The 27,609-nt window shown below is 44.8% G+C and overlaps 1 protein-coding gene and 1 long non-coding RNA gene across 4 annotated transcripts in view; one reads left to right on the forward strand and one right to left on the reverse strand.

Moving 5' to 3' along the window:
* CPNE8 (copine 8) overlaps window positions 1-9,506 on the reverse strand; it is a 63,799-nt gene extending 54,293 nt beyond the window's left edge. The window contains exon 1 of one of the 3 annotated variants that reach the window (XR_014160509.1): window positions 9,164-9,506. Coding sequence is in view for 2 of the 3 variants with exons in the window: in XM_081877971.1 (XP_081734097.1) it covers window positions 9,164-9,297 (134 nt within the window). In the remaining variant the exon portion in view is untranslated. The remainder of the gene's footprint in view (window positions 1-9,163) is intronic. The other 2 variants (XM_081877971.1, XM_081877972.1) reach the window with 2 other exon arrangements.
* A 908-nt stretch (window positions 9,507-10,414) lies between these two features.
* Window positions 10,415-13,012, forward strand: LOC309350867. The gene is made up of 2 exons (XR_014160533.1): window positions 10,415-11,387; window positions 12,577-13,012. It is a non-coding gene; the product is annotated as an uncharacterized lncRNA (long non-coding RNA).
* Window positions 13,013-27,609: the final 14,597 nt, after the last annotated feature.

A 27,609-nucleotide genomic window follows, 5' to 3' on the forward strand; every position in this document is an offset into this window, starting at 1 on the left:
GTGGTAGCAGGAAAGGACTTCTTTTGATTGATATTCACTATGGATTCTATCTGCTCTTAACCCCCCCCCCCTTTTTTTGGAGAAAGAGGAGGAAGGATGTCTGAAGAAGAGATGAGGGAAGCTCTACATTAGGAACAGGAAAGAAAGATCAACATCGGGATCTGCTATGCCAGTGAATTCTGCTGCCTGAGGCGGCTGCCTCACCTTGCCTCATGGGTGGGCCAACCCAGCTTTGGGGCATTGCCAAATAACCACATGTGGCTAAATGAGCCAGTTACATTACAATTATTATTATTTTAACAGCAAGCAGTTCCTTCATTCATGGAGGGGCTTTTTAGAATGTGTGAGCATGTAGGGGTGCTCAAATATACTCTGTGTTTTGATGGAAATGCAGTTAGGCATGTGTGACTGTATATATGTGAAGTGTGTGTTCACATATATGTGTAGGGAGAGGGAGAGAGAGGGGGGGGAGAAAGAGAGAGAGATGTATGTGTGTCTGTGGTTTGTACAAGTGCAATGAATGTGTATTTGAATGAGAGAAAGTGTGGCCACCCTGTATATTTTTTCCTGGTACTGGGAAATGTTCCGTTATTACAGCAAAAGTAATGGGCAGGGATCAAAACAGTGAAATTTCCACAATCAGGATCAGCAGGACATAGGTGACCTCCCATAACAAGTATAAGGATGTCCAGTAAGGGAGAGGAGCAATGACTGTATTTCGTCTGACGTTGTGTTATGCCATATGACCATGGTAGCCATTTTGTGGCTGGCGCCTACAGCACTTTCTCAAAATTCAAAATGCGCCTTCTGATTTAAAAAACATGGCAACCCTTAGGGTAGACAATATTGGACTAGATGGACCAGTATGTTGACAGTATAAAGTAAATGTGGTTAGATGCACTTTTGGTCTAAACTAGCAAAGCTCTTCTAATATTTAGGAGTCTTACCTTCACTAAATTGTGGAAGATCAGGTCAAACATGAAATATTTTTCTAGAATATTCACATACCTTGAAAGAACTGCCTATAAAAAGGGTATGTGCTGTATATATGAAGATAAGACCCAGGTTTAAATCTCAACCAGACATTAAGGTCATTGGGTGATCCCAGCCTGTCACTCTCTCTCAGTCTAACCTACTTCATGGAATTGCTATGAAGATAAAATGTGTGGTGGGAAAAGAGGGAACATGCATTTAATACTTCTTTCCAGGATGGGATACAAATATTCAGTGTGTGCAAATATTTTATATAGATATATAGATACAGTGGTACCTCGCAAGATGAATGCCTCATAAGACGAAAACTCGCAAGACGAAAGAGTTTTTCGTTTTTTGAGTTGCTTCGCAAGACAAATTTCCCTATGGGCTTGCTTCGCAAGACGAAAATGTCTTGCAAATTTGTTTCCTTTTTTTAAAACCGTGCATTCAGGGGGTGCAGTTGCGACTTGACTTCGAGGAGCAACTCATAGCATGCGGTGTGGTAGCCTTTTTTGAGGTTTTTGAAGACTTTGGTGATTTTTGAAGCTTTTCCAAAGTCCGTGCTTCGCAAGATGAAAAAATCGCAAGACGAAAAAACTCGCAGAACGAATTAATTTCATCTTGCGAGGTACCACTGTATACTGTATAGATACACACACACAGAGAGAAAGAGAGAGAGAGAATATTCTTCTTGTACCTTGTAAAATGGTGTCAGGCTCAGAAAAACTTATGCAACAATAAAATAAGTCAGTGTTTAAGGTGTCACTAGACTAAATTTCTCTGCTTTGTGTAACTTAGCCTATCATACTGAAAAGTTATTTAGATATATTTTTATTTCCTTAGCTAAAAGCCAGCTGAATGTGAATATGTATCTCAACATGTGTTTACCAAAACCTCAAGTGCCATGCATTACACATTTGAACAAAACCTTAAGAATATTACCCACATAAAATACTGCAACTGGTCCATTTTTGACATTTGAATGCATTTACCTTGAAATAGACAATTAATTCAAGTAGCCACTCAATCATTATGTTTCCGGAGTCAAAGATAAGTATGTTGCTCTAAATACATGTTTCCAAGAATGGCATAAACCTCAGAGCCTCATTTTATGTTTACTATGGATTTCTAGCTTTCATGCTTTCGAAAAATAAACTTCAAACACATGGGGGCAGTCTGTTTACCATGAGAAATTTGCTCCATTGGCTCAAATAAAAAAACATACCAAACTATGGTTAAAGAAGGCTAATTTTGGTTTACTGCAATGTCTGAATTGGCAGCCATTTTTGTGACTGGCTAGCAAACCAGAATCATGGTTTTATTTTGCATTATCTATGGGTTATCATGCTGACTGAACTGACATACCAGAGAGCCACTGCTTTTTTCCCAGAGGCTGCTGCATCTAGAGATTTGAATGCTGATCATCCAGAAAAAAGTATCAAACTACAGTTTCTTCTGTTTGGAAACCCAAATGTTTCTTTGGATTCTAAACTAAAGAAAATTCAAGCCATGGTTTGGTATGATGTCTAATTATGTCTACGGTGCAACCAATTTAAGGGTTTCAAGGCATCCTAACAAGATTGAGCTTGATGCAATGGAACTTTGTACATCTCCAATGACAATTAATTTTTATGTGAATCATAAATCACATAACATGTGCACACTTGCTATTATGGCAAATGTGCTATTACTACTGAACAGGTTCCCTCTTGCTGATATAGTACAACAGGCACCTGTCTTGAAAGAAATTAAAGGCCCATTTTTTATGCTTAATTCCCAAGCTGCTAAACCAGGAAATGTTGCTATCAGCAGCAAATGAGCAATGGGACTGAACCTGGTTTAACAGACGCTAGGGAAGGAGTTGTCGTCGCGGCACTCCTTGGTGTGTGGGGTGCCGCAGGGCGCAATCCTTTCCCTGATGCTTTTCAATATCTTTATGCGCCCCTTGCCCAGATTGTCCAGAGGTTTGGGCTGGGTTGTCATCAATATGCTGATGACACCCAGCTTTATCTGTTGATGGACGGCTACCCTGACTCTGACCAGATGCTTGGAAGCTGTGGCTGGATGGCTGCGTGGGAGCCGGTTGAAATTAAATCCTTCAAAGACAGAGGTCCTCTGGCTGGGTTGGGACGACATGGGGTTGGGGGGCCAACTCCCATTTCTTGCGGGGGCTCACTTAGTGTCAGCGCCTTCTGTCAAGAGTTTGGATATAACCTTTGACGCCTCCCTTTCTATGGAGGTGCAGGTTGAAGCCACAGAAAAGGTGGCATTTTTCCATCTCTGTCGTATTAAGCAGTTGGTCCCTTACCTTTCTTGCCCTGATCTGGCCCCAGTGATCCATGCAACGGTCACCTCCAGGCTTGATTATTGTAACTCGCTCTATTCGGGGCTGCCCTTGAAGCTGACCCAGAAACTCCAGCAGGTGCAGAATGCCGTAGCGAGGCTCCTTAAGGGGTCCTTGCCGCAGGATCACATTCATCCAGTGCTTTACCAGCTGCACTGGCTCCCGGTGGAGTACAGGGTCAGGTTCAAGGTGCTGGTTTTGACCTTTAAAGTCCTATGCGGCCTAGGACCCTCGTACCTACGGGACCGTCTCTCCTGGTATGCCCCGCAGAGGACCTTAAGGTCCAAAAATAACAACACTTTGGAGGTCCCAAGCCTCAAGTAGGGCCAGGGCCTTTTCAGCCCTGGCCCCGACTTGGTGGAATGCTCTGTCACAAGAGACCAGGGCCCTGCGGGATTTGACATCTTTCCGCAGGGCCTGCAAGACGGAGCTGTTCCACTCTGGGGCTCACTCTGGCCCCTTATATGGGATTTGGTATATAAATTTTCCCTTGGCTTTTTTGCTGGCCCATGTAAGACCAGAATGGATAGCTGGCTCGGGTGAATATCTGGTCTGCTACTGAAATGAGGCTGCATTTTAAGCTGTATTTTAAGCAATATTTTAATTAACTGCCAGTCCTACCATCGGCACGTGACGACAAGTCCAAGCTCGACTGCTTTACTGTGCAGGCCTGGGAGCTGCCATTGCAAAGCTGCATTCTTCTTCATCACACACCCCAAGCTGCTGCAAGCTGCAGAGCTGTGGGCATGGCAGTGACTATGCCAGTCTATCAAATCCCACCACTGCCAACCACTGGTTTAGATTGCAGCTTGAGAAGTCAACTGACATTAAACCACAAGTAGACCAACTCTAAGAATGAAGTTTTACATTTTTATGGGAATCTGAGACTCATGGCGGAGGGTGGGTTGCCAGTGCCCAGGGCAAGACAAGTATTGCACCCTGTAAACCATTAAGTGGGTGAAGTATCGGGGGGGGGGCAAGAGAGAAGAAGTGGGGAGAGGAAAAGGTAGTGTAAGAGAGTCTCAATCCAGCAGAGGGGTCGGTGGGTCAGTATTGGAGATGCTGGGCGAGCTGGCCCAAATCACAATAGCAGTGGCTGAGGAGGTGCACAGCAAGGCAGTGTGCAGCACCAATTACCTGCCCTTGTGGAGGTCTCTACCACTGCTGCGTGCCATGTTGAAGGCCTGCTTATTCTCCTACCCCCTGAAATACCAGAGGCCACCCCTGCCGCCCTCCTCACCCAGCCTCCCTCAGAGTGAAGCCCCAAGCAACTGTTGCTTAACTGGAACAATAGCCCCAAAGCACTGCCTTTGCTGCTGGCTCCCCACCCCCCCTTCCCTGTTTGCCCAGAAGCAAAAGGCAAGAAGAGCACTCTATTGTTGTTTCTTCAGTGGCTGGGACACTGACTCAGAGCTAGGCTGCACCCCACCTTGGCATGGCAGGTACCTAATGAGAGCGGGGCTTCCAAGTAACTGGGCTGAGTGAGACTATCTCTCTCCGTTTCTCTCTGCTTGTCACCCACTGGATGGAGGTGAAGCCAAAGCTGAGGTGAGATGCCTGCATGCTGCGGGAGCACGTGTGACCACGTGAGAGCCAGCCCAACCTCGCCTCTTGGCCGGCCAAGGGTGGGGCATGTGCTCAGGCGTCCCTTTGACAGACACAGGGAGGCACCACTGCTGCACCCAACCCCAAAGGCCCAGCCTGGGTGCAGCTTGCCTCCACACATCTCTGGACTGTGGCAGCAGCTCAGCCACATGGCCTTGATGAGGGAGCCTGTTGTGGGAGCACTTGGTTGTGCCCTTCAGAATTTTGTCCTTCTGGGGCCCCCACACCACTGTCTGAGACCAGTAAAAATCAGAATCTTCACAGATTGGTTTTTGTATCAATGGTAAAAGAAGCTGCATCTCTGATATAAATGGCCAATGTAGCTAATCAGAAATTTACATGGAGGTTCTTATTATGGACTTTTATTATCAAAGTACTAGACAGTTCAGGCTACTTAAATAGATTAACTTTTCCCTGTTACTTGTTTCCTGTTACTTTCCACGTATAAAGGTAAAGGGACCCCTGACCATTAGGTCCAGTCGTGACCAACTCTGGAGTTGCAACGCTCATCTCGCTTTATTGGCCGAGGGAGCCGGCATACGGCTTCTGGGTCATGTGGCCAGCATGACTAAGCCGCTTCTGGCAAACCAGAGCAGCGCACGGAAACGCTGTTTACCTTCCCGCTGGAGCGGTACCTATTTATCTACTTGCACTTTGACGTGCTTTCAAACTGCTAGGTTGGCAGGAGCAGGGACCGAGCAACGGGAGCTCACCCCGTCATGGGGATTTGAACTGCCAACCTTCTGATCGGCAAGCCCTAGGCTCTGTGGTTTAACCCACAGCGCCACCTGCGTCCGTACTTTCCATGTATACTTGTTAATAAATCTGAAATATCTGCTTATTCAAGGTTCACCACTGAGAGTGCTAAATCACTTTTAGACTACATCAGAATATAGCAGTTCATTCCAAACAAAGTATTGGGAGGTCTTCACTGATTTCCTCTGTCATGTCTTTTTCAGCAGTACTGTATTAAGGCCAACAAAACTTAAAGTCACAATAAAGTATCCACAGAAAGTGGCAGCAGATATAATAAAACTAAATACAGGCAGATAATTTATGAACTTAGATCAAAACAATCACTCTGGGATTTGGTACAGGTAAAAGGTACAGTAATGGTAAAGGACCGGTAACTCCTATCTTCTGAAGGATGGGCTGTTTGCTTGGTTTTTAATATCTGAATTCCCTACAAATCTTCCTAATCCTGGAAGAACCTATGCTTATTTATTATAATACTGTAGTACCTCCTGTTTTCTCCTTATGCATGGACCAGTCTGTTAGAGGTATCAAACATGGTGGAAGCTGCCAGAGTACAGGAGTTACCGTATACTAGAGACACATACTCAAGATAACTGATCTATATTAAGTTCTCTTAATACTGTCAAATTCATGTATTTTAAGTGTTTCACAGTTGGCATGAGATGAGATACATTAACGTATACTGTGAAGTAAAAAGAATGTTGATGGAAGCAGGGAGTCTGATTCAGTGGCATAGACATTGCCAAGGAAAGGCAGTCTGGCACGGAAGAGTCTTCAAGACACATTTGCAGGGAGGCCTGCACTGTAGGGGCTATGTAAAGCAGAAAATACCTTGTACTTACAAGCAGGATGCTAATGGGTAAAAAATGTAGCTTTCAACCTAAAAAATCAGCTACAGGTGAAAACAGAATCCTAACCTTGAGTTGGTGATTGCAGCTGTGTATAGGAGGTGGCATTCATTCTGGGTTAATGTTGTATAAGACACAGATGAATTTCAATTTTCTCCCAGTGCCATGATTCTAAATCTAAACAAATTACATCTATAGAAGCAGGCTTGGTGGGGGAGTGATTTTTAAAGAACATCAAATTATGTTTTCGCGGAAATGCAACCATGAAAAGAAAGAGGCAAGAGACTGTTGCCTTTCACCAGGACTTCCATGACAACTCTCCTCCAAAGAACTAGTAAAAACCAGATCACACCATGTTTTGCCAACATTTGATACTGCTCTTTAACTATTTTTGGTGACATGACAAATATACCTCTGTATTGCAAACCAACACACAAAGCTCCTGGTTTATTTTATCATTAAACATTCAAAAATAAATGCTACGAAACCTAGAAAATACTCCTGAATAAGAAAGGACTACTCCGTTTCATCTAATTTTCTTGATGAAGGCCTTTGAAAATGTATAGAAGCTATAAATGAATTGTACTCCAGGCATAATCATTCAAGAAAAAAATTAAAGCCAAAAGAATTTTCCATGTTTCTGAACATGAATAATTTACATATTCTTCAATTAAAAGAGTTATATGAGAAATAAGTTACGAATCTTTGCTTGAGCTCCAAGATAGGAGACTCTGTAAAGATTCCTATTAAAATAAAAAAGAGGCAACCATAAAAGACAAAGGATGCTGACTTCATAATATGCACTACCAATTTCAATTTCAATAGTATTTTGATTCAACTATTCTCTTGCCTGAAATGCCACAATAACTGTATTTTAAAGGGCTAACATTTCATTTTTGGCTACAGGAAAAAGGATATGGGTGGGTGTGGAGAAAGCTGTTTGAATGGCCTGCTCCTTAACAAGATTTCAAACCAATTACTTCAGGATAAATGTGATTAAGAAATCTGTCTCCAGAAGTAAGTAACAGGAGCATACAATACACTTCTCATGTTTGCACTGAGATAATCCAGTAAACATTTCCCTGCAATTTACTTCTTACTGTAACAGATAGCATTCAGTCTTCTTGTACCCTGATTTACAAATTCTCAACTGACCCATTACCAAAACAAGAGCAGGAAGCTCTTTAGCAAGCTCACAAATTATGCAAAAGGGCACTGCAAATAAATCACATGGGGCTAGTGCATGAAGAAATGCAAACACTAATTCCATCATCTTCCTCAATTCACTCCAGCACAAGGAAAAATACTGTCCCTCTCTTTTAATCTCATTCAGACTGGGGAAAAAAGAAACCTAGTTTTTTACCTTCTGTGCATGGGGTGGGGGCAGGGGGGTTGTCTGCAGAGGCAGATATGTTTCAGATGCTTATCCAATTCACTTTATTCAGAAAGGAAAAGGGATTTTCCACATTGATCCACTACAAAGAGATGGGAATTGTCACCCCATCCGATCCCAGGAGATCACCAGTGGAAATTCTGCATTTCACGCACCTCTAGGAAATACTGTGGTGAAGAGGTACAGAGCTGCCTCCTAATGTGATCTTGTCTTACACCCAAGGAAGAGCAAGCCTGGTGAAATAAAATTGTGGGGGAAGAGAGGCAGAACAGTTTCTTGCCCGAGTTACACAGAGAACAACACCAACAGAAAAAGGAATTTCTGGTCTAGAACGCAAAGGAATTACACACCCACTGCAAGTCTAACAGGAGAGGATATATGGCACCATGGCAAGTGCCACCTCAGGTAGAACAAGAAGTTACAGCTTAGCCTTACCACATCCAGCGAAGGGAAATATTATGCTGGCGTATTCTTTTTCCTTTGCCACATAACTGCACAGAGGAAAGACAGGACACAACTTTTCATCACAGTGCATGTGTGTGTCGCACTCAGAAAATATAATAACCCTTTTCTGGAGGGGAAGGTGCCACAGGTAGATCAAGATGTGATAGCCTTCTACTCCCAGAGCAAGTAAGAATCACAGAATTGCAAAGTGCTCCGAGGGTCATCTGGTCCAACCCTCTGCAAGAGGGATGTTGTCCTTAATTACTGTCGCGATCCATGTTTATTTTAAGCGTGGTCCGCTTCAAGGGCACAACGCAGAGCCGCTGTTCATCGCAGGCACCCACGCTTCCCCCCCCATATTGCACGGAGGAGACAAGCCAGCATCCCTGCGGAGTGGGACCCTCAGGAGCAACCGGGTTGCTCGTGGGGCAGCGCGATTTCCAAACACGGGAGTACGGGGGGGGGGGGTAGGAGGAGAGATACGTGTCCGCGCTCCTTCCCTACGTGCCATGGGGGAATTCTACATCCAGGGGGGCACCCCGGCAGGGAGGGATCTCGCCTCCCCCCACCGACACGCCTTTCGCTCCCACACACTCGCACTTCCCGCCAAGGGGGGGGGGTCCAACAACACGAGACCAAACCATGGTTTCCCGTTCACACGTTCGTCCGCCCACGCTTCAAACAGCAGCGTTTTCCCTCACCCGTCCACCGCGAATATCCACGACGAATATCCACAGAGAGACACACCGCCTTCCTGCCCCCCCCCCACAAAAAAAATCTTTGTTTATCTCCCCTCACCTGCAGGACACCGACACCTCCACTCGGGTAGCCGGGACGCTAGCGCTGAGCGGGTTAAAATCCCCCACGGACGCCATGTTCCCGTATCTGTCCAGCTTGGACAGCTGCCCCAAGAGTTTGTCCGGACCGAACATGGGGCAACAACAACAAAAAAGAAGAAGACGAAGAAAGGCGGGGAAGGAGGTGGCGCTTAACGGAATTTCCCGGGCAGGGCGAGGCGAGGCAGGGCGGAGAAGCCGAAGAGAGAGAAGGAGGGAGGGGACCGGAGGGGCCGAGCGAAGCGGCTCTGAGGGAGCGGGCGGGAGGCGAGGAACGCCGACTGCCGACTGACGGGAAGCGAGCGAGCGGGAAGAGCGCGCGCGCGCCGGGGAGTGTGTGTGTGTGTGAGGGAGTGTGGTTTTTTTGTGTGTGTGACGTCACTCTCGGGGGGGGGTTGTCGCGCGTGACACCCCCAGCCCCCCCCCTCACCTCGCGACGGTGACCGTTGGAACCGCGGGAGTTCCTCCTAACGGTCCCCGAGGGCGGCGCGAGGCTTGTTTTCCTTATGCGAATAAGGAGGAGGAGGAGGAGGAGGAGAAGCCGCCGCCGCCGCCGCTTCCCCGTAAAGTTCCACCTTGTGTTTTTCCGGCGCCTGGCACGAGCAAGGCAGGCGAAAGGGCGCCCTAAAAACATCCGCGCTGAAGAAAGGAAGAGAAGCGCAGGGAGTTTGTTCCCTTCCGCGCGCCTGACAAGAAATTTCGCCTCAGCGAAATAACGACGACAGTCTTTATTTCGCAGCCCTGCGCTTAACGCGCGCACCACGCTTCGCTCCTCAGTCTGCCCCCGCGAGCTGCGCTCACACGTGCGTGTTGACTGGGCTGTGGAGCGCTTTAAGCAGAGATCTAGAGACGCCCTACTTTGGTCCCCCTCAGAGGAAGGCTTGGCGGTAGAGAAGAGGAACCCTAAGCCCGAGCGAAAACGCAGGCAGGGTTGGATTCGAACCCAGAACCTGCCTTACCATTTGTTCGTGGGGATGTGGTGATCTTTTTTTTTTTTTTTTGGTGGGATGAATGAATGCATTTAACGTTGGGTAAGAAGAGAGGAGTTGGAGGTCTAAAGTTCGCGACGAGGGTGACACCTTAAAAGTGGCCCAGGGGGCTTTTGGCAAGCCGGCGCCACGGTCATTTCTTCCCGTCAGAGTTTCAGCGCGCGTCTGTAGGTGCCTTCTTCGTGCAGACACGCGTCGTACACGCATCTGCGAGAGCACGTGTCCCGTGTCCCGCAGTAGCAGCTGCTGCGCTGCCCACGAAAATTCAGGGAGCAGCGCTATACTCCCAAGTCCCACTGAACCTCAGGGCGCTTACTTCCGAGTAGACACGTGTAGGGTTGCATTGCGCGGGACTGGCTTGTGTTTGGCCCGGATATGCCGAAACCCAACAGCATGGCAGGAAATGCCCTTTGGAATGAATGCACAACTCCCCCCCCCCCCCATTACGAAGAGGGTTGCGAAATTGTTGCACGTGTGAATGGAATCGCGGCGGAAATTCCGACAGATCGCGGGAGTTTTTGTGCAATTCCCCCCCTTTATGAAGGGGAGTTGGCATCAGCGCAGTAAAAGATTGCACAACAGAACAGTAACATGGGCTAGCCCGAGAAAAAAAAAACAGGCTCTCCTCCCCACTTCCTAATGCGTGAGTCATCTCACGTTAATTTAGAAAAAAGTATAGAAATAGCACGTTAAAGAGCAAATGCATTCTCAGGAAGTTGTTGGCATCGTTGTTACCAGAGTAGCTTCCAAATGAGACGGGGGCGGAGAGGGGCATCGCGTGTGTACAGCAAAACTGGATTCAAGTCATCATTGATGGTAAAAGAATGGCTTTTCTCTGTCTTTTAGCAAAGAGGGAACACGTGGACGTCTGAAACAGTGTGACGCAATAACCCCAGAGAGTTCAGCGAGGCCCAGGGGACGAGTGTAGAAACGACGGCGCGGGGGTGGCTTGCACAACAGAGAGCGGCAGGATCGACAGTGGGAATTTCTCTGCTGCTTGCCAAAGACAAAATGTGCTGCTTCTGTTTCCCGAAAGCGCTGGGATAGGAAGGGAAGGAGGCCGTCCGTTTTCGTCACACACCGCATCTATTCAGGAGACGCGCCCCAAATGTAAACAGGAGCCGTCAGAACAGAACACATGCCCATTCAGCAGACGGGAGGGGCAAGCACAGCAGGAATGGGTTTCCACGTTTTGAAGTAAGTGAAGTAATGTGCTTTTAAGTCCAAAGTCTTAACATGCCCTAACGGCACCGCTGAATTTTGAAATGCCACGCAGTTGCTCCTGTTTTTCCTGAACAATATTTATGGTGCTGGTGTCCAGAAAAGCACGTCCATTCCCAAGCCCGATAGTTACCAACTTCAGAGCCTGCTGGAATTAATAAGACCATTTTCACAAGTAATACAGTACCCCATACATGCCTATTCAGAAGTCTGTCCCATTGACTTCAGTGGTAAGTGGGCAAAGGAATGTAGCCAAAATTGCTTGCTCCTGTTTTATTTATTGAGCTTTATAGCCCATTCAAGGTTTGGAGGGGTAACAGCCTACTACAGAAATCTGATAAATTATTTCTGTTCATCTGCATTTGAAAATAAGATCACACACAGAGTTTGCTTTTCTGAATGTGTTCATAGGATTGCTGCCTCACTGTCACTATTAGATTAAGTATTTAATAATCATGCTAATCCGTCTTCCCATGGTCATTCTTAGGTAGCCAAAACGGAAGGGGAGGGGTTTAACCCTGAGGTATGCATAAGTACAAAAATAATCTGCAGTCCCATGATAACCAACCAACACAGAATATTGAGTGGTTGTGAGGTCAATTCCTGGTTCACATTGTGATGCTATTTTTCACTGATACCCCTCCCCCCCAGGCAATACTCAGAAAAATGAGTGGGGAAATCCTAAATGGTAACGTAGACCAAGAAAACTAGAGAGGTGTTTAACTCTGCTCTAACACAGTTATTAGTGTGAATCATTTAAAAAATAACCCTGGTAATGCAAATTCCTAAGGAAATGCAGTTCATTGTTCTCAAATTGCAGGTTGGAAGGGGTTGTAGTGGAGAGAAGTTAAGGTAGTCCTGCAGTGTTGTCCAAACACTTTGGACATGCAAGTTGGGCTAAAACAAGTAGCTTACACTTCTGCCAGGTTATCTTTTGCTTTTATCCCCACATTAAAAGAGAATTATATTAAACAATTCTGCTGTGTAGTTATACCCCTGTGGTAGGTAGAGCTCTGCTGAGAGCAGGGATTCCTGTCTTTGAGCTAGCTTTTTTAAAAAAACAGCAACAGCAGCAACAACAACAACAACTTTTTCCATCCACATCAGCCATAGCCTCAGATAACACACACAAATGCATGGGATACACTGCAACATTTTGTTACAGGGCTTCACTTGTTCCCTTGGCTTCTGAAGTTCCTTCATGGGAATGCTTGGTATATACAATCTTCATAATATGGAATGAAGCTCTAACTACAACTGATCAGTTTTACTACTTGGGTCCATTCAATATGCATTTGTGAAGAAGCAGAGAAAAGAGACGTCGCTTCTTGCACTAGCGTGTGTCTTGACATTTTTAGCAAGAACAACCAGAAGACTGAGCAGCCTGGATCTCTGCCCATCTAGTTCCCAGTGTTCAGCTGAAGTGGCCTTTTCCTCCCCCAGGCAACGCCAGAGTTCTTCTCAGGAACCATCTTGCTATGGGAGGAGAGAATCTGGTTTTTTCCCTTTACTTTCTTGTCTTTACTGCTTTATTATAGTTTTGATATTTCTGTGTAAACCACTTTGTGAGATTTTCCTGAAATAAAAAGTTCAGAACCATTTGTTGTTGTAGCCAAAATGATACCATCCTTGCAAAAGAGGGAAGGAATTGGCAGGCTTGGGGGAACTTTAGACAGCGGGATGGGGGGGACCTTAAAAGGGAACCTCCCTCAGAGCGTATAATAAGGGCTGAGCATACTCAGTGGGCATGGAATGATGTTGGGGAGGGAGAATGGAAAGCTGCGTTTGTGGAATATTATAGAATACAGTGAAATAATATAGAATATTCGGGCCGGAACAGTGAACTGGAACACACCACATTCCATCCTGCCTATCATCCTTAAAGCTCATGTCCCATATGCCATACAGCCACATGAATCAGGAGTCATTGCTACTCCCAATTTGTTTCAGCAGTTCATGTGCCTTCAGGTCTCTTCTGGGAACCACCTGTTTCTCTTATTTATCCCATCTTTTTAGCTTCCATTGCTACCCCCACCTACTTCCATCTCTCCTCCAGATCTCCTTTTATTTTGTGAAATTCACTGTCTGTAATTCATATGAAAGGACATTTTACATGTAACTAGTGATTAGCCCATTAATGGCAGATGCACTTGGTACGTATTAACAAATTTGAGAGTCAGAGGTGCTTTTTAGTAGTATATATGAAGATGTCCTGACAACTACATCAGCCAGAACATGAAATTGATTTCAAAGTGGCTTGCTTCTGCTTTCTGCACCATATTCATGTTTATATGAGAGAATATCAAATGCAGTCATTCACACAATATACATACATGCATACTTTCAATTTGAAATTTGGGGCCTGCAATTAAAAAATGAGTAGATTACTTCAAATCAATGTGAAATACAGCCTCTCCATCACCACACTGCTTCTTTCGCCACGTTACTCTTGGGAATGCCACAGTTCTACAATGAAAGCCACAACTGGCAGAATTTCAGACTACTCTGGCAATCCTATGACCTCCTCGGCTCCCCTCTCCATCTGCTCACTTCCTCCCTGCCAGTAGTACACAGCTCCAGTCCAACTTTCCAGTTCTCTTCATCATCCCTTGTTTCCTAGGTCCCTGTTTTTCAGACTACTGCCTAATTGGTCCTGCTTCCTTTAACCACTTTGTTTCTTGACTAGCCTCCTTATCATTCTTCTCTCTCTGCCACAGCAGACAGCCCCAATGTTATAAAATTTATTCACTTCCCCTCTTACTAGCAGCTTCATGCCTCAGTTTTTTATCTCCTCTTTTCCTTAAACTTCATTTACTTCCTACATTTCCTTTATGTTCCTTTTATTGCTATTATTTCTTAAACACCATTCCTTGAGTGTCATTGCCTCTAAGGTCCCTTTTCCTTAGTCTCCCTGCCTCCTAGGGCTTCATTTCAGTCCTCAGCCATCCAGTGTCGGGTCAGGTTCCAGTCCCAGCCAAACTAACAATTTTCTCTTCCATCACAGAATCTGGACAGCAGGTTGTTCAATTCCGTCAAGAACAAGAGCCACCATTAGCAGTTCAGCCAATCAGCACCACAGGCTTCATTGCCACAAGCATAATGCAATATAGATGATTCTCTTCTGCTTTCTAAGCTCTGCTAACATTCATGAATTTTGCATTCCAGACTAAAAGTCATTCTTCTCTAAAGCTTTTAAGCACAGTACTTTCTCTGGCAACATCATTGTTGCACAGTTGGATCTCATGGTAGTGTAAAGCCATTTGACGTTGGAGCTGGAACCCCTTTTAGGGTAACACACTAGAATAAACAGAGAGCTGCTTGCTCTGAACAGTAATGACCACTTCTGAAATCCATTGTACCAAAGGGCACGGTGGAAAACTTCGAGATTAACGCTCATCCCTAACCCTCTTTGCCAATGTTTAAGAAGCAGAAACCCAGTGTTGCCATTGTTTGGTTAGAACAACAAGCAGAACACAGGGCTAGTTTGCAGCATGCTTCAGTGGTGAAACTAGGCTTTCTTTCACCCAGGTCAAAGACTCAGTTCGGCACATGCATACATACATGGGGTATGCATGTTTGTACACACATCTTTGCTCTCTTCCAATATTTGGCTTCTGAGAAGAAGAAGAAGAGTTTGGATTTGATATTCCGCTTTATCACTACCCGAAGGAGTCTCAAAGCGGCTAACGTTCTCCTTTCCCTTCCTCCCCCACAACAAACACTCTGTGAGGTGAGAGGGGCTGAGAGACTTCAAAGAAGTGTGACTGGCCCAAGGTCACCCAGCAGCTGCATGTGGAGGAGCAGGGATGCGAACCCGGTTCACCAGATTACGAGTCCATCGCTCTTAACCACTACACCACTTTGACATCGTGCCCATTATAAACAGTGGCAACTTGAACTCACTACAACTTATTCTTGAACTCAGCGATTCTTACTTCTGAGTAGAGCATGCATAGGCATTGCACTAATCACCAGGGTTTCCTTCTGAACTCATGAGTAAATATGCATATATGTTAACACTGCAAATCCTACTTATCCTAGTAGGATAAGAAATTGCCTCACTTCCTTTTCCACAGCACAGGGTTCTTTGCTTCTCTGTCTGCTTTTAGTTCTTTGCGTCTAATTTCCCTCTTCTCCCCACCCCACCCCACAAGAAGTAGCAGGGGGACTGAGATCTGAATTGTGAAAAAGCGAACACAAATTGACAACTTTATCACAGGATTGTGCAAAAGAAGCTTCTTGTGTCTCTTTAAAGACTTGCAGATCAGAGCGGCCATGTTCAGGGGGCGGGGGAACAGCGGCCCCAACTGGGGAGCCCTGGAGGGACGAAGGGAATTGCTCACTACAAAGGAGAGCAGAGGCACAGGAGGGAGGGAGGGAGGGGCAGCCCAACACAGCTGTCCTGGGCATCCCACAGGCACAGAGGGGACTCTTCCCTTTGGAATAGGCAGTGTTTGTCTCAGGCAAGGTTGGATGAGCTAACAAAGACAAAAGCAAAACCACTTTGGACTTACGGAGAGAGTGGCAGGGCAGCCCAGACTTACCTGAAGGAGCGTCTCCACCCCCATCGTTCTGCCCGGACGCTGAGGTCCAGCGCCGAGGGCCTTCTGGCGGTTCCCTCATTACGAGAAGCAAAGCTACAGGGAACCAGGCAGAGGGCCTTCTCGGTAGTGGCACCCGCCTTGTGGAACGCCCTCCCATCAGATGTCAAAGCGATAAATAACTACCTGACATTCAGAAGACATCTTAAGGCAGCCCTGTTCAGGGAAGTTTTTAATCTGTGATATCTTAGTGTATTTCTGGTTTTTATGGAAGCCGCCCAGAGTGGCTGGGGAAACCCAGCCAGATGGGCGGGGTACAAATAATAAATTATTATTATTATTATTATTATTATTATCGTGGATTGGCTGATGGGTTGAGAGTGTCCACAGCACCCTCTGGGGGCTTCATCCTGAGCACAATTCCTGGCTAAACACCCTTAGTTTCAGCACGGGCATACTAATCCGTAAAAACACATAAACATGTTTTTGTACCACATGTACTTATTATTCAATAGCACTTCTACGACCAGCTGTTTTTATGAACAATTAAATATGCCTGTGCAAGGAGCAAAAGGTAAAAAAAAAAAAAAAAAGGTAAAGGACCCCTGGACAGTGAAGTCCAATCAAAGAGGTTGTGGCGCTCATCTTGCTTTCAGGCCGAGGGAGCCAGCGTTTGTCCACAGACAGCTTTCTAGGTCATGAGGCCAGCACGACTAAACTGCTTCTGGCACAACGGAACACTGATGGAAACCAGAGCGCGTGGAAATGCCGTATACCTTCCCGCCACAGTGGTACCTATTTATCTCCTTGCACTGGCATGCTTTCGAACCGCATGGGGGCAGGGAATCAGGACATGCACTGTCTTGCAAGTTCATCAGAGGACCCCTAGCTGCAGTTGTAAGAGTTGGCCACCAAAGAATCAATTTGTAGCTGCAAGCTCTTCCCCTAAGCCAAGGTGGCATCTGTTGGTATACAGACACCCTCTTGATGCCCACATAGTCCTCTATCTCCACGGAATAAGGCTTGGAAGAAGCATTCTTTTGGAGACAATAGAATGGTTGCAGTTTGTGTTTAGTTGTGGTGCCAGTGATAGCTTCTCTGGTTTTCAAATCTGCCCACAGGCAGAAAAGGTTGGTCATCCCTGCCTTAAACCTTTCATGAGTAAGCCAGCCTGCAAAAGAGTATTTTAACAAGCTGAACTTGAAGATGAAGTTTACATTGCACAGAAACTATTTGTTAATAAGGGATGGTAAAATTAAAACTCACTTGAACTCCAGCTGTTCAGTATCCACACCACTGCAGCCAAGGATACATATGCTTTTCATCAATCCGTGTTTCAGTTAGGAATTATTAATATATCAGTAAGAACTGTTCACAAGTATTTTCAAAATCAGCTTGGATTTCTCTGACTTGGTTTTATGATAGATTATCCAATGAGAGTTTGCTTCACTATTGACTTTTTTTGGCTTTGGAACCTTTGCCAATATATGATATTTGGTTAATGATGTAACCCCAAGCACATCTGGGAAGAAACAAAAGTTCCAAGCATTGCCATAAACTTGAATAAAACAAAACTACAGAAAGAAAGTTCTATTACATTTAGAGCAGAACTTAAAATTCTCTATTTCACTCGGAAGATTTGGGTTTTTTTTCTTATTTGAGCATAAAACTGCATGATTCCAGCAATAAAAATGAAAAGCCATCTAATTTGTGAGGAAGAGATGCATGTGAATTTAAGCTAAAATACGGCTTACAGTTTAATGTACTTATAAATGTACTTACATTTATACTTAAAATACTTTAATTGTTTTTAATGATTTCTCAGTCTGTTGTAATGATATTTAGAAGCACATTACGTTTGCTTATTTAAAAACTGGAATGCTAAACTGATATAGATTGCTTTAACAGTTAATTATAGAAAGGTTTCATACTTTCTTCCAGCAATGTCAGCAGCTAGTTGCCAAATACATTAGAGCATCAGAACTTCATGGGATGTCAGGAGTAGAAACAAATGATAGGAAGAGCCATTATGGCTCCATTCCTGTTTGTGACTTGTGCTCCTGAAGAAACAATTCACTTGTTTTTATATAGACTCATCAGGGTCAGGTTTAAGGTGCTGGTTTTGACCTTTAAAGCCCTATGCGGCCTAGGACCCTCGTACCTATGGGACCTCCTCTCCTGGATGACCTTAAGGTCCATAAATAACAACACTTTGGAGGTCCCGAGCCTCAAGGAGGTTAGATTGGTCTCAACTAGGGCCAAGGCCTTTTCAGCCCTGGCCCCGACTTGGTGGAACGCTTTGTCACAAGAGACCAGGGCCCTGTGGGATTTGACATCTTTCCGCAGGGCCTGCAAGACGGAGCTGTTCCACCTGGCCTTTGGCTTAAACTCACTCTGGCCCCTTATATGGGATTTGGTATATAAATTTTCCCTTGGCTTTTTTGCTGGCCCATGTAGAACCAGCATGGATAGCTGACTTGGTGAATATCTGATGTTTCCTCCCTGTATGGTCTTGATTTATGGTCTACTACTAAAATGAGGCTGCATTTTAAGCTGTATTTTAAGCCATATTTTAATTAACTGCCAGTCCTACCATTGGCACGTGATGACAGGTCCAAGCTTGACTGCTTCACTGTGCTGGCCTGGGAGCTGCCATTGCAAAGCTGCATTCTTCTTCATCACACCCCCTAAGCTGCTGCAAGCTGCAGAGCTGTGGGCATGGCAGTGACTATGCCAGTCTATCAAATCCCACCACTGCCAACCACTGGTTTAGACTGCAGCTTCAGAAGTCAACAGACATTAAACCACAAGTAGACCAACTCTAAGAATGAAGTTCTACATTTTTATGGGAATCTGAGACTCATGGCGGAGGGTGGGTTGCCAGTGCCCAGGGCAAGGCAAGCATTGCACCCCGTAAACCATTAAGTGTGTGAAGTATCGGGGGGGGGGGCAAGAGAGAAGAAGTGGGGAGAGGAAAAGGTAGTGTAAGAGAGTCTCAATCCAGCAGAGGGGTCGGTGGGTCAGAATTGGAGATGCTGGGCGAGCATGATACTCTTAATCTGTTGGTCTGGATGACCCTCGTGGTCCCTTCCAACTCTACAATTCTATGATTCTAAGTGCTGGATAGTATTTGTTGCAAGCATGATACAATGTGTGTTGAACTGATGTCGTAGAAAGCTTTATAAATGATTACCTGGCAATGTTGTTTTGGATTCAACAAAACACCAAGTACATTAGAACTGGAGCGTACCTATAAAAAGTGTGATTTTACAAACCCAAATACCATAAATTCTCTTCTGAACTAGGGCAGGATGATACTATTCACCCCACCTAAAGTTTCTCTGGCATTGTGGGAGGTCCTCTTTCTGTGCTGCCAGAACAATGTGGGATGCCTGGGCTATGTGGCAATTATTCACACTGATTTCAAGGCGAAGGGAAAGATGACTTACAAACAGCCTGCCCAAAGTAAAATAAATGAAATGTGTAGCACTGAATAAATTACCTTTAACATCGCTTCTTCCAAGTTTCAGGGTATAATTGAACTTGACTCTGCCACAGGATGCAAACATTGATCACTCCCCCATTTTCTTCCTGGTAGGTCATTAATTAGTACATCTCAAGAAAAAGACAACTTTCGTGACTCAGTCTTTGCACTCCTAAAAAAATAGCACTGTTATTTAGTGAAAAGAAACATGGAATTGCAGAGTTCTAATACTATATATGGAAGTTTTTTCCCTCTCCATTTTGCATTAGCTTTAGTTACTGTTCAGAAGCCCTGTTCTGTCAACTGATAGCAAAATTGTGCTTCAGAACCTCAAGCTTCCCACTGTACTATTTTTTGTTGTGTTTTTTGTTGTGTTTTTTTTTTAACTCTCAGATGCTACTTACTTATACATTTTTTACATTTGAATTTAGGGACCTGCATGATTTTGCATAAAATATTGAGTGGGGAGTTGAATCCTCCCGCAAAACCCTGTAGAATGACTCTGATGTTTCGCAACGTGAAAGTTTCCAAGAGTAGCCGAATTTTGCCATCTTTTCCCTCATCTTCATTAGCTGCTAGGGTAGTAATGGCTTTTACGTACGTGGCCTCTAGTCCTAGTCCTGCTTTTCACTGGAGAAAGCAACAAAGGTTGGAAGGGCTCTTTTGAGGGTGCCTATCCATACATTTTGGGAATAAAAAGGTAAAGGGACCCCTGACCATTAGGTCCAGTCGTGACCGACTCTGAGGTTGCGGCGCTCATCTCGCTTTATTGACCGAGGGAGCCGGCATACAGCTTCCGGGTCATGTGGCCAGCATGACTAAGCTGCTTCTGGCGAACCAGAGCAGCGCATGGAAACGCCGTTTACCTTCCCGCCGGAGCGGTACCTGTTTATCTACTTGCATTTTGATGTGCTTTTGAACTGCTAGGTTGGCAGGAGCAGGGACCGAGCAACGGGAGCTCACCCCGTCGCAGGGATTCAAACCCCCAGCCTTCTGATCAGCAAGCCCTAGGCTCTGTAGTTTAACCCACAGCGCCACAGCAAAGCCACAAATGTGAGTCTTACCTTTGTACAGTAGGCTGTACTCCAATTATGCAGAAGTCAAATGTTTCCACCTCCTTATCCTCCATCCAGGCAAATGAGTGATACTGTCCAGGGGCATTCCAGCCAAGCAAAATAACCTGTGGTGGTTGGGGGAACACAGAGCAGGGCCGGTGAGGGTTTGTGGTACGGTGATGATCCCAAGGGCCAGGTAGAGTGGTCTGGAAGTCCACATTAGGTCTGCCAGCTATAATAGATTCTGAGGCTGATGTACCCCAGATTCCATGTCCATTTTTATTTCAGGCAAGTTGACATTAAGAGGGGACAGGAGTCACAGAGAAGTGATATTAAGATGGAAGAGAGCAAAATTAAGCAGAAGGTGAGAGGAAGACCCAAAAAAAAGGCAATACCAACAGGTGAGGAAGAAGAAGGTAGGATAGAAATATTTGAGAACATAAAGAAGTAGAGAAGAAAAGGTACACAGTGGGGCCAAGAATGGAAAGCAGTGCGATTTGCGTGCAAAAGCAAGGGGGTAAGGGGCCCTCTGGGCCCCCAGGAACCTGGAGTGTTAGGCCCCAGGTTGTAGAGCGTTTTGCATTCCTTAGAAGTAAGGATCCTGGCATAAGTGAAGGCAGGAGAATTTGGCCTTTGCGTACAAGCTAAAAGAAAACTAATGGGTTGTAATAATGTTAGCATGTTACATATTGCTCCCTCTCTGGTTTTCACTGGTTGCAACACACTTCAAAGGGTAATTATTCTGTGGTTTAATACGACACATAATGGGCACCTCTGCAATTGAATATTGTTATTATTCTCTCTCACACCTTTAATTAAACTAATATTGTGCAAAACCAAAATGGTCTTGGCTCAGATCCATCCATACTCTTAATTCCATTAAGGGAATAGCATTTGGTTTTTCTTATTGAGTTGCATGTCATTTATTCATCTGCCTTATTGCTCAATTCTCTCAGTGAATTATAAATAACATATCATTTAGTAATACCTCAAAACTACTTTACCTCCTCTGTTGTGCTCTCCCCCCAATCTTTTATTTTGTTTGTTCCACAAGAAATATATGTTACATTTTATTAATACAGCTCCTTTCAAAGGGTAATGGCATGGAAATAAAGGAGAGGGAGAAATTCAATTAAGGGGATGGAAGCAGTTAGAGGGAGGGAAATGTGAAGTCAGTCTTTTTCTTGATTTAAAGAGGAAAGAAGATTGAAGCTTTGTCAGTGACTTGTTCATCAAATACAAAGATGTGGGGATTTCATAATCCCTTGCAATTTAAAATTCCCAGTTACACAAAAAGTTTTTCCTATTAATTTAAATATATATAAGTGGATGAAAAAGTATTAGCTATGCGTTCTTTCTATACAAGAAAGGGATTATTGTACAGACTGGTTTTGCAAATGGAGGGCAATTTGTTTATTAAAAAAATTATGGACCTCTATTCTTAAAAAGGGACACGGGTGGTGCTGTGGGTTAAACCACAGAGCCTAGGACTTGCCAATCAAAAGGTCGGCGGTTCAAATCCCCGTGACAGGGTGAGCTCCCATTTTTCGGTGCCAGCTCCTGCCAACCTAGCAGTTCAAAAGCATGTCAAAGTGCAAGTAGATAAATAGGTATCGCTCCGGCAGGAAGGTAAACGGCGTTTCCATGCGCTGCTCTGGTTCGCCAGAAGCGGCTTAGTCATGCTGGCCACATGACCCGGAAGCTGTACACCGGCTCCCTTGGCCAATAAAGTGAGATGAGCGCCGCAACCCCAGAGTTGGCCACGACGGGGCCTAATGGTCAGGGGTCCCTTTACCTTTACCTTTATTCTTAAAAATAAATAAAAATTAAGCAGTTTACAACAACAGCACACAAAACCATAGAATTAAAAGCAGATAAAAAGTTAAAAACAGAGAGAGCCAGCCCTCCCATGAGGCAAAGTGAGGTGACTTCAGGCAGCAGGATCCCCGGGAGCGGCAGATTCAGTCTCCAAGGAACACATCATCCACGGCTGCAGTGGGGAGTGCAATCCTCCGCCATCTTGGTGAATAGGAGGCACTGCTCGTCTTCTCCCACCCACTGTTCCGTTGTTAATCTTTATTCCCTCTCCCCACCCCTGGTCCTGATGTACCGTAGTTCTTCACTCCCCTATTCTTCCCTTGTAGGGGAGGCGCAATTTTGTGGTTTGCCTCGGGTGCCAAAGTGTCTTGGGCCCTGGAAACAAGACACCAGCTAACTATTGTATAGTGGAAAAATATATTCTTAGATGCCTGCATAGGCCTGATGGAATGGCGAAGTTTTCAGCAGACATCTAAAAGTTGAAACAGAAGCTTCCTGCTCAAACTCGATTGGCAGAGTGTTCGCAGTACTGGATCAATGAGACTGAAGACCCTATTTGTTGTTGTTGTTGTTGTTGTTGTTGTTGTTGTTGTTGTTGTTGTTGTCGTCGTCGTCAGGTGAGCCTTGCAACGTAAATACGTAGGGGCTCAGGCAGGCCAACTCCCTCCCTTCCTACCCCCCCCCCATACCCTCAATATTCAGTAGGTCCTGGAAACTACTGTAGGGCAGTGTTTTCTGTTTTCTTTTTATTAATTTTCCCCCCTTTTAATTTACAAACTAAAATCTTTCTTTTGCATGCATACCTTCAGTATACAGAAATCACTACAGTGGTACCTCGGGTTACAGACGCTTCGGGTTACAGACGCTTCAGGTTACAGACTCCGCTATAACCCAGAAATAGTACCTCGAGTTAAGAACTTTGCTTCAGGATGAGAACAGAAATTGTGCTCTGGCGGTGCAGCGGCAGCAGGAGGCCCCATTAGCTAAAGTGGTGCTTCAGGTTAAGAACAGTTTCAGGTTAAGAACGGACCTCCAGAACGAATTAAGTACTTAACCTGAGGTACCACTGTATTGTTTCAAACTCTTCCTACGTGTCAGGGATAGGACCACCTGGTTTCAGTATAGGAAGAAATGAAATGCATATTCTCAAGAAAGGCACACATGGACTAGTGAGGCATTTGGAAGACTTAGCTGTTAGGCTCCAATTGTCAGCATTAAGCTTGACATCTGAAATTTGCATGTGATAATTGCCACTGAAACGAAATTAGTGTGAATGAAAATGGAAGCATCAATGTTTTTATAAGCCCAGTTCCACATGAAAGTAAGTCGTTAGCGAATGAAATGTTTGTATAGAAACATTATCCTACCCTGCTAAGTAGATATTTTATTTAAAGGTTACTGCTGGAATCATACACTTGGTTCAGCAGGTTTAAGCACTCATGTAATCACCGAGACTAAAGGATTTGCATGGATACAACAGCACTGCAGCCCAAGTCCTTAAATTGTTCAAGATGGCTGGGGTCCCAACACAGTGAGATGCACTTAAGCCCATTAATGCTGGTGAATTGAAGCAGGCCTAGGTCTGCTGAATGGGTGGCTAAGATGGAACTTGGTTTGCAAAGAAATATTCAGGGAGATTTCATTGCTTTGGCTTGATATAAACAGGATCTTTTATTGTATTTAAGCTACTAAGGGAATGAGAAAACATGACTTTCTCAAGTGCACATCCATATTTTATTTTATTTTTTAAAAAAACAATATTCTAGAATTGGGATACAAATAAATATTTAGGAAAATGTTCTATTTTTAGTGTTCCAGCCTTGCTTTTCCCCTTAAGTCTTTACTTAGTCATAAGCTTCTCATTACGTATGCTGTAAGGACAAAATCCCTGAAACAAAAAGGTCTCCTTTCACAGCTGCAAAATTGTTCTAATTGGCTTTAATTGTCTCCTGATTGCTTAATCTCTTTACTGGCTTCATGAGTGGGGAATGCGCTTGCTAACCCCACAATACCCACAGCTTCCAAGGAAGTGGAAGTAATAATGCTGTTTCCAAATAAATGGATTTAAAAACAAGGCATTTGAACTACGACAGATAAGTTGTTTTTGAGTTATAGAGGGAGGTTGTAGTTGGAAACATCTGGAGACCATAGGTTCCCCACACCTTCCTTAAATAATAGTGAAATATGCTTGGAGAGTGGATTTCATGCTCTTCAGCTCATAGTGGTGAGGAGGAATGGAAGTTCCCCCAGAATGTCTGCTTTATTACATTATTTACACAATGGGCCCCACGTGATTGGCTAATTCACCTGTAGGCCAATCTGGTTACGGATTCACTTCCACCTGGAGCTGGATTGGGTGTCTCCTGTGGACCAATCAGACTGCTGCATTCTGGACCCTATTGTTCTAGGACCAATCAGACTGCTGCCTTTTCGATCCTATTCAACTCAGTACATGACAAATAGCAACCATTCAAAACTAATCAAGTGCACCTCTGTCAAAGACAAATATCTTTCATGCAAATGTTTATTCTCCTTCCTTACCCGAAGCCAGTCAGATCTAAAATATCTGGACCGCCAGCTTCAATCTGACTCTCTGCAGACCTTACAGAATTATAATTATTTATTATTATTTATTCCATCCCTTACCTGCTGTTCACCTCAAGGTCCCAAGGTGGGATACAACAATTTTAAAAATACAGTATTAAAAACAGTTTAAAACAAATTACATTCAAAAGAACAAGACAAGTCCTAGAAAACATAGTATTTCAGGTGTCAGAGGCCAGCATAAAGATGTGTGTCTTCAGCACTTGACGGAAGCCACATAATGAAGGAGCAAGACTCACCTCTGTGGGGAAATAGTTTTAACTGCTATGTATAAGCAGGGACGTGGGTGGCGCTGTGGGTTAAACCACAGAGCCTAGGGCTTGCTGATCAGAAGGTCGGTGGTTTGAATCCCCGCGACAGGGTGAGCTCCCGTTACTCGATCCTTGCTCCTGCCCACTTAGCAGTTCGAAAGCACGTCAAAGTGCAAGTAGATAAATAGGTACCGCTTCGGCAGGAATGTAAACGGCGTTTCTGTGTGCTGCTCTGGTTTGCCAGAAGTGGCTTAGTCATGCTGGCCACATGACGCGGAAGCTGTACGCCGGCTCCCTCAGCCAGTAAAGCGAGATGAGCGCCGCAACCCCAGAGTCGGCCACGACTGGACCTAACAGTCAGGGGTCCCTTTACCTTTATATGCACCCCAAGTGTTTGTGCTTCATCCCACTGGACATAAGAAACAAACCTTGTGTAGAACCCGGGTATGTATACAGTGGTACCTTGGGTTAAGGACTTAATTTGTTCTGGAGGTCCGTTCTTAACCTGAAACTGTTCTTAACATGAAGCACCACTTTAGCTAATGGGGCCTCCCGCTGCTGCTGCACCACCACTGCACAATTTCTGTTCTCATCCTGAAGCAAAGTTCTTAACCCGAGGTACTATTTCTGGGTTAGCGGAGACTGTAACCTGAAGTGTATGCAACCCAAGGTACCACTGTATATCAGAACACACAATTGGCTTTGTAAATCTAATTAGTTGCCAGGAAAGTTTTTAAAATATCAACTCCCCCCACCCACAAATCACTCCGAATACGGTGTAATGAATCTCTGGATTCAGTGTTTCACGCAAAGAAATCAATTAATACAGGTTTGCCTATAAAACCTCACAGTCTGGCTGAAAAACAGCAAATGAGAACTAATGAATCACGCTAATGAGAAATGTTACTATTTTCCAGAGTGAAATGTGGAGGAGTGCTATATATTTCTGTGTAAAAGATAGCACTATTTAATTTTTGGTAATTTAGGGATAGTTAGCAGGAAAGTAACCAGATTCTTAGTAATGATAAATCAAAGGAGAAAATTCTATGAATACAAGAAAAAGAAAAGAAAAATATCTCTAGTGACGGCAGTGGGAACAATTAAAAGGAGTGGCAGGACATAGCTAACCAAGTTTTAAAGGAGAGGCAGCTTCAAATACAGGGGTTAACTGGAGAAGCCAGATCGCATCCTCTCATTTTAATATCTTTCCGGACCCTTTAAGGACTACTTGATGTTAAACATTAGAATGTGCATAAATATATCACAAGAGAAAAAAAGCCAGATCTTGCCCACAACCCCTTCAGTATATAGCGATCATGAGTAAACATCCACCCTTTGGTGATTCTCGACTGCACTAAACTGCTGTGAGGTTTTAAGGAAAGGCTGTACCTCAATGGGACAGCATCTGCTCTGCTTTCTGCAAAGAAGGTCACAAATTGAACCCCCCACTATCTCCAAGCAGAGCTGAGACGTGCCTGAAATTCTAGAGGAAATGCTATCTTACCATGCTCACTAGTGATGGGTGGGCTGCTGCAATCTTCATTGGGCTCTAGAGTAAGGTTACCAGACGTCCCCGTTTCCCGGGGACAGTCCCCGGATTTACAAATCAGTTCCCTGACAAAATCATTCCTATTGAAATTGAAAAGTGTCCCCGGATTAATTGGAAAAATAAATCTGGTAATCTTACTCTAGAGTTCTAAATTCATTTGTTATTGCTGCTCCCTCCTGCAGGAGCCCTCTCCCACCCAACTCCTTGCTCCTGCTGCTGCTTAGCAGTGGAAAGGACAGCAGAAGGAACTTTCTTCCCCTCCCTCCATCTTCTTCCTTCTCTCCCTGGCCCCTTCTGCTCCCTACCAGCTCAAACAGTTTTGTCACACTGGGCGCGGAGTCTAGGGGGTGTCACAGCTACGATGTAGAATGGAAGGCGAGGAAGGCAAATTTTGGTATTGTACAGGGCGCTGCTGGAATTTGTGATCTCAGGTCAGCCACTGCTCCCTAGCCAGGCACCTGGAATTCTGGTATGCTAATCTAAGGTTCCTTGAGAATAACTCATTCCCATGGTTCCTGCCTCTGGAACCATAATTGCAGCAGTGTTGCAGATGCTAAGGGCAAAGAAGGTAGAGTGAGTGTGGCAGGTGATGTACAGTGGTGCCTCGCAAGACGAAATTAATTCGTTCCGCGAGTTGCTTCGTCTTGCGATTTTTTCGTCTTGCGGAGCGCGGATTCCCCGGGTATTTAAGAAAAAGGAAGCAAACCCGCAAGATGTTTTCGTCTTGCAAAGCAAGCCCATAGGGAAATTCGTCTTGCGAAGCACCTCGAAAAACGGAAAACCCTTTCGTCTAGCGAGTTTTTCGTCTTGCGAGGCATTCGTCTTGCGGGGCACCACTGTACTTCACTTCCTTGCTGTTGCTGCCGCCACCACAGCAAAAGTCAAGTACAGTGGTA

This window comes from Podarcis erhardii (genome assembly GCF_964252035.2).
Source record: "Podarcis erhardii genome assembly, chromosome: 10".
Taxonomy (NCBI): domain Eukaryota; kingdom Metazoa; phylum Chordata; class Lepidosauria; order Squamata; family Lacertidae; genus Podarcis; species Podarcis erhardii.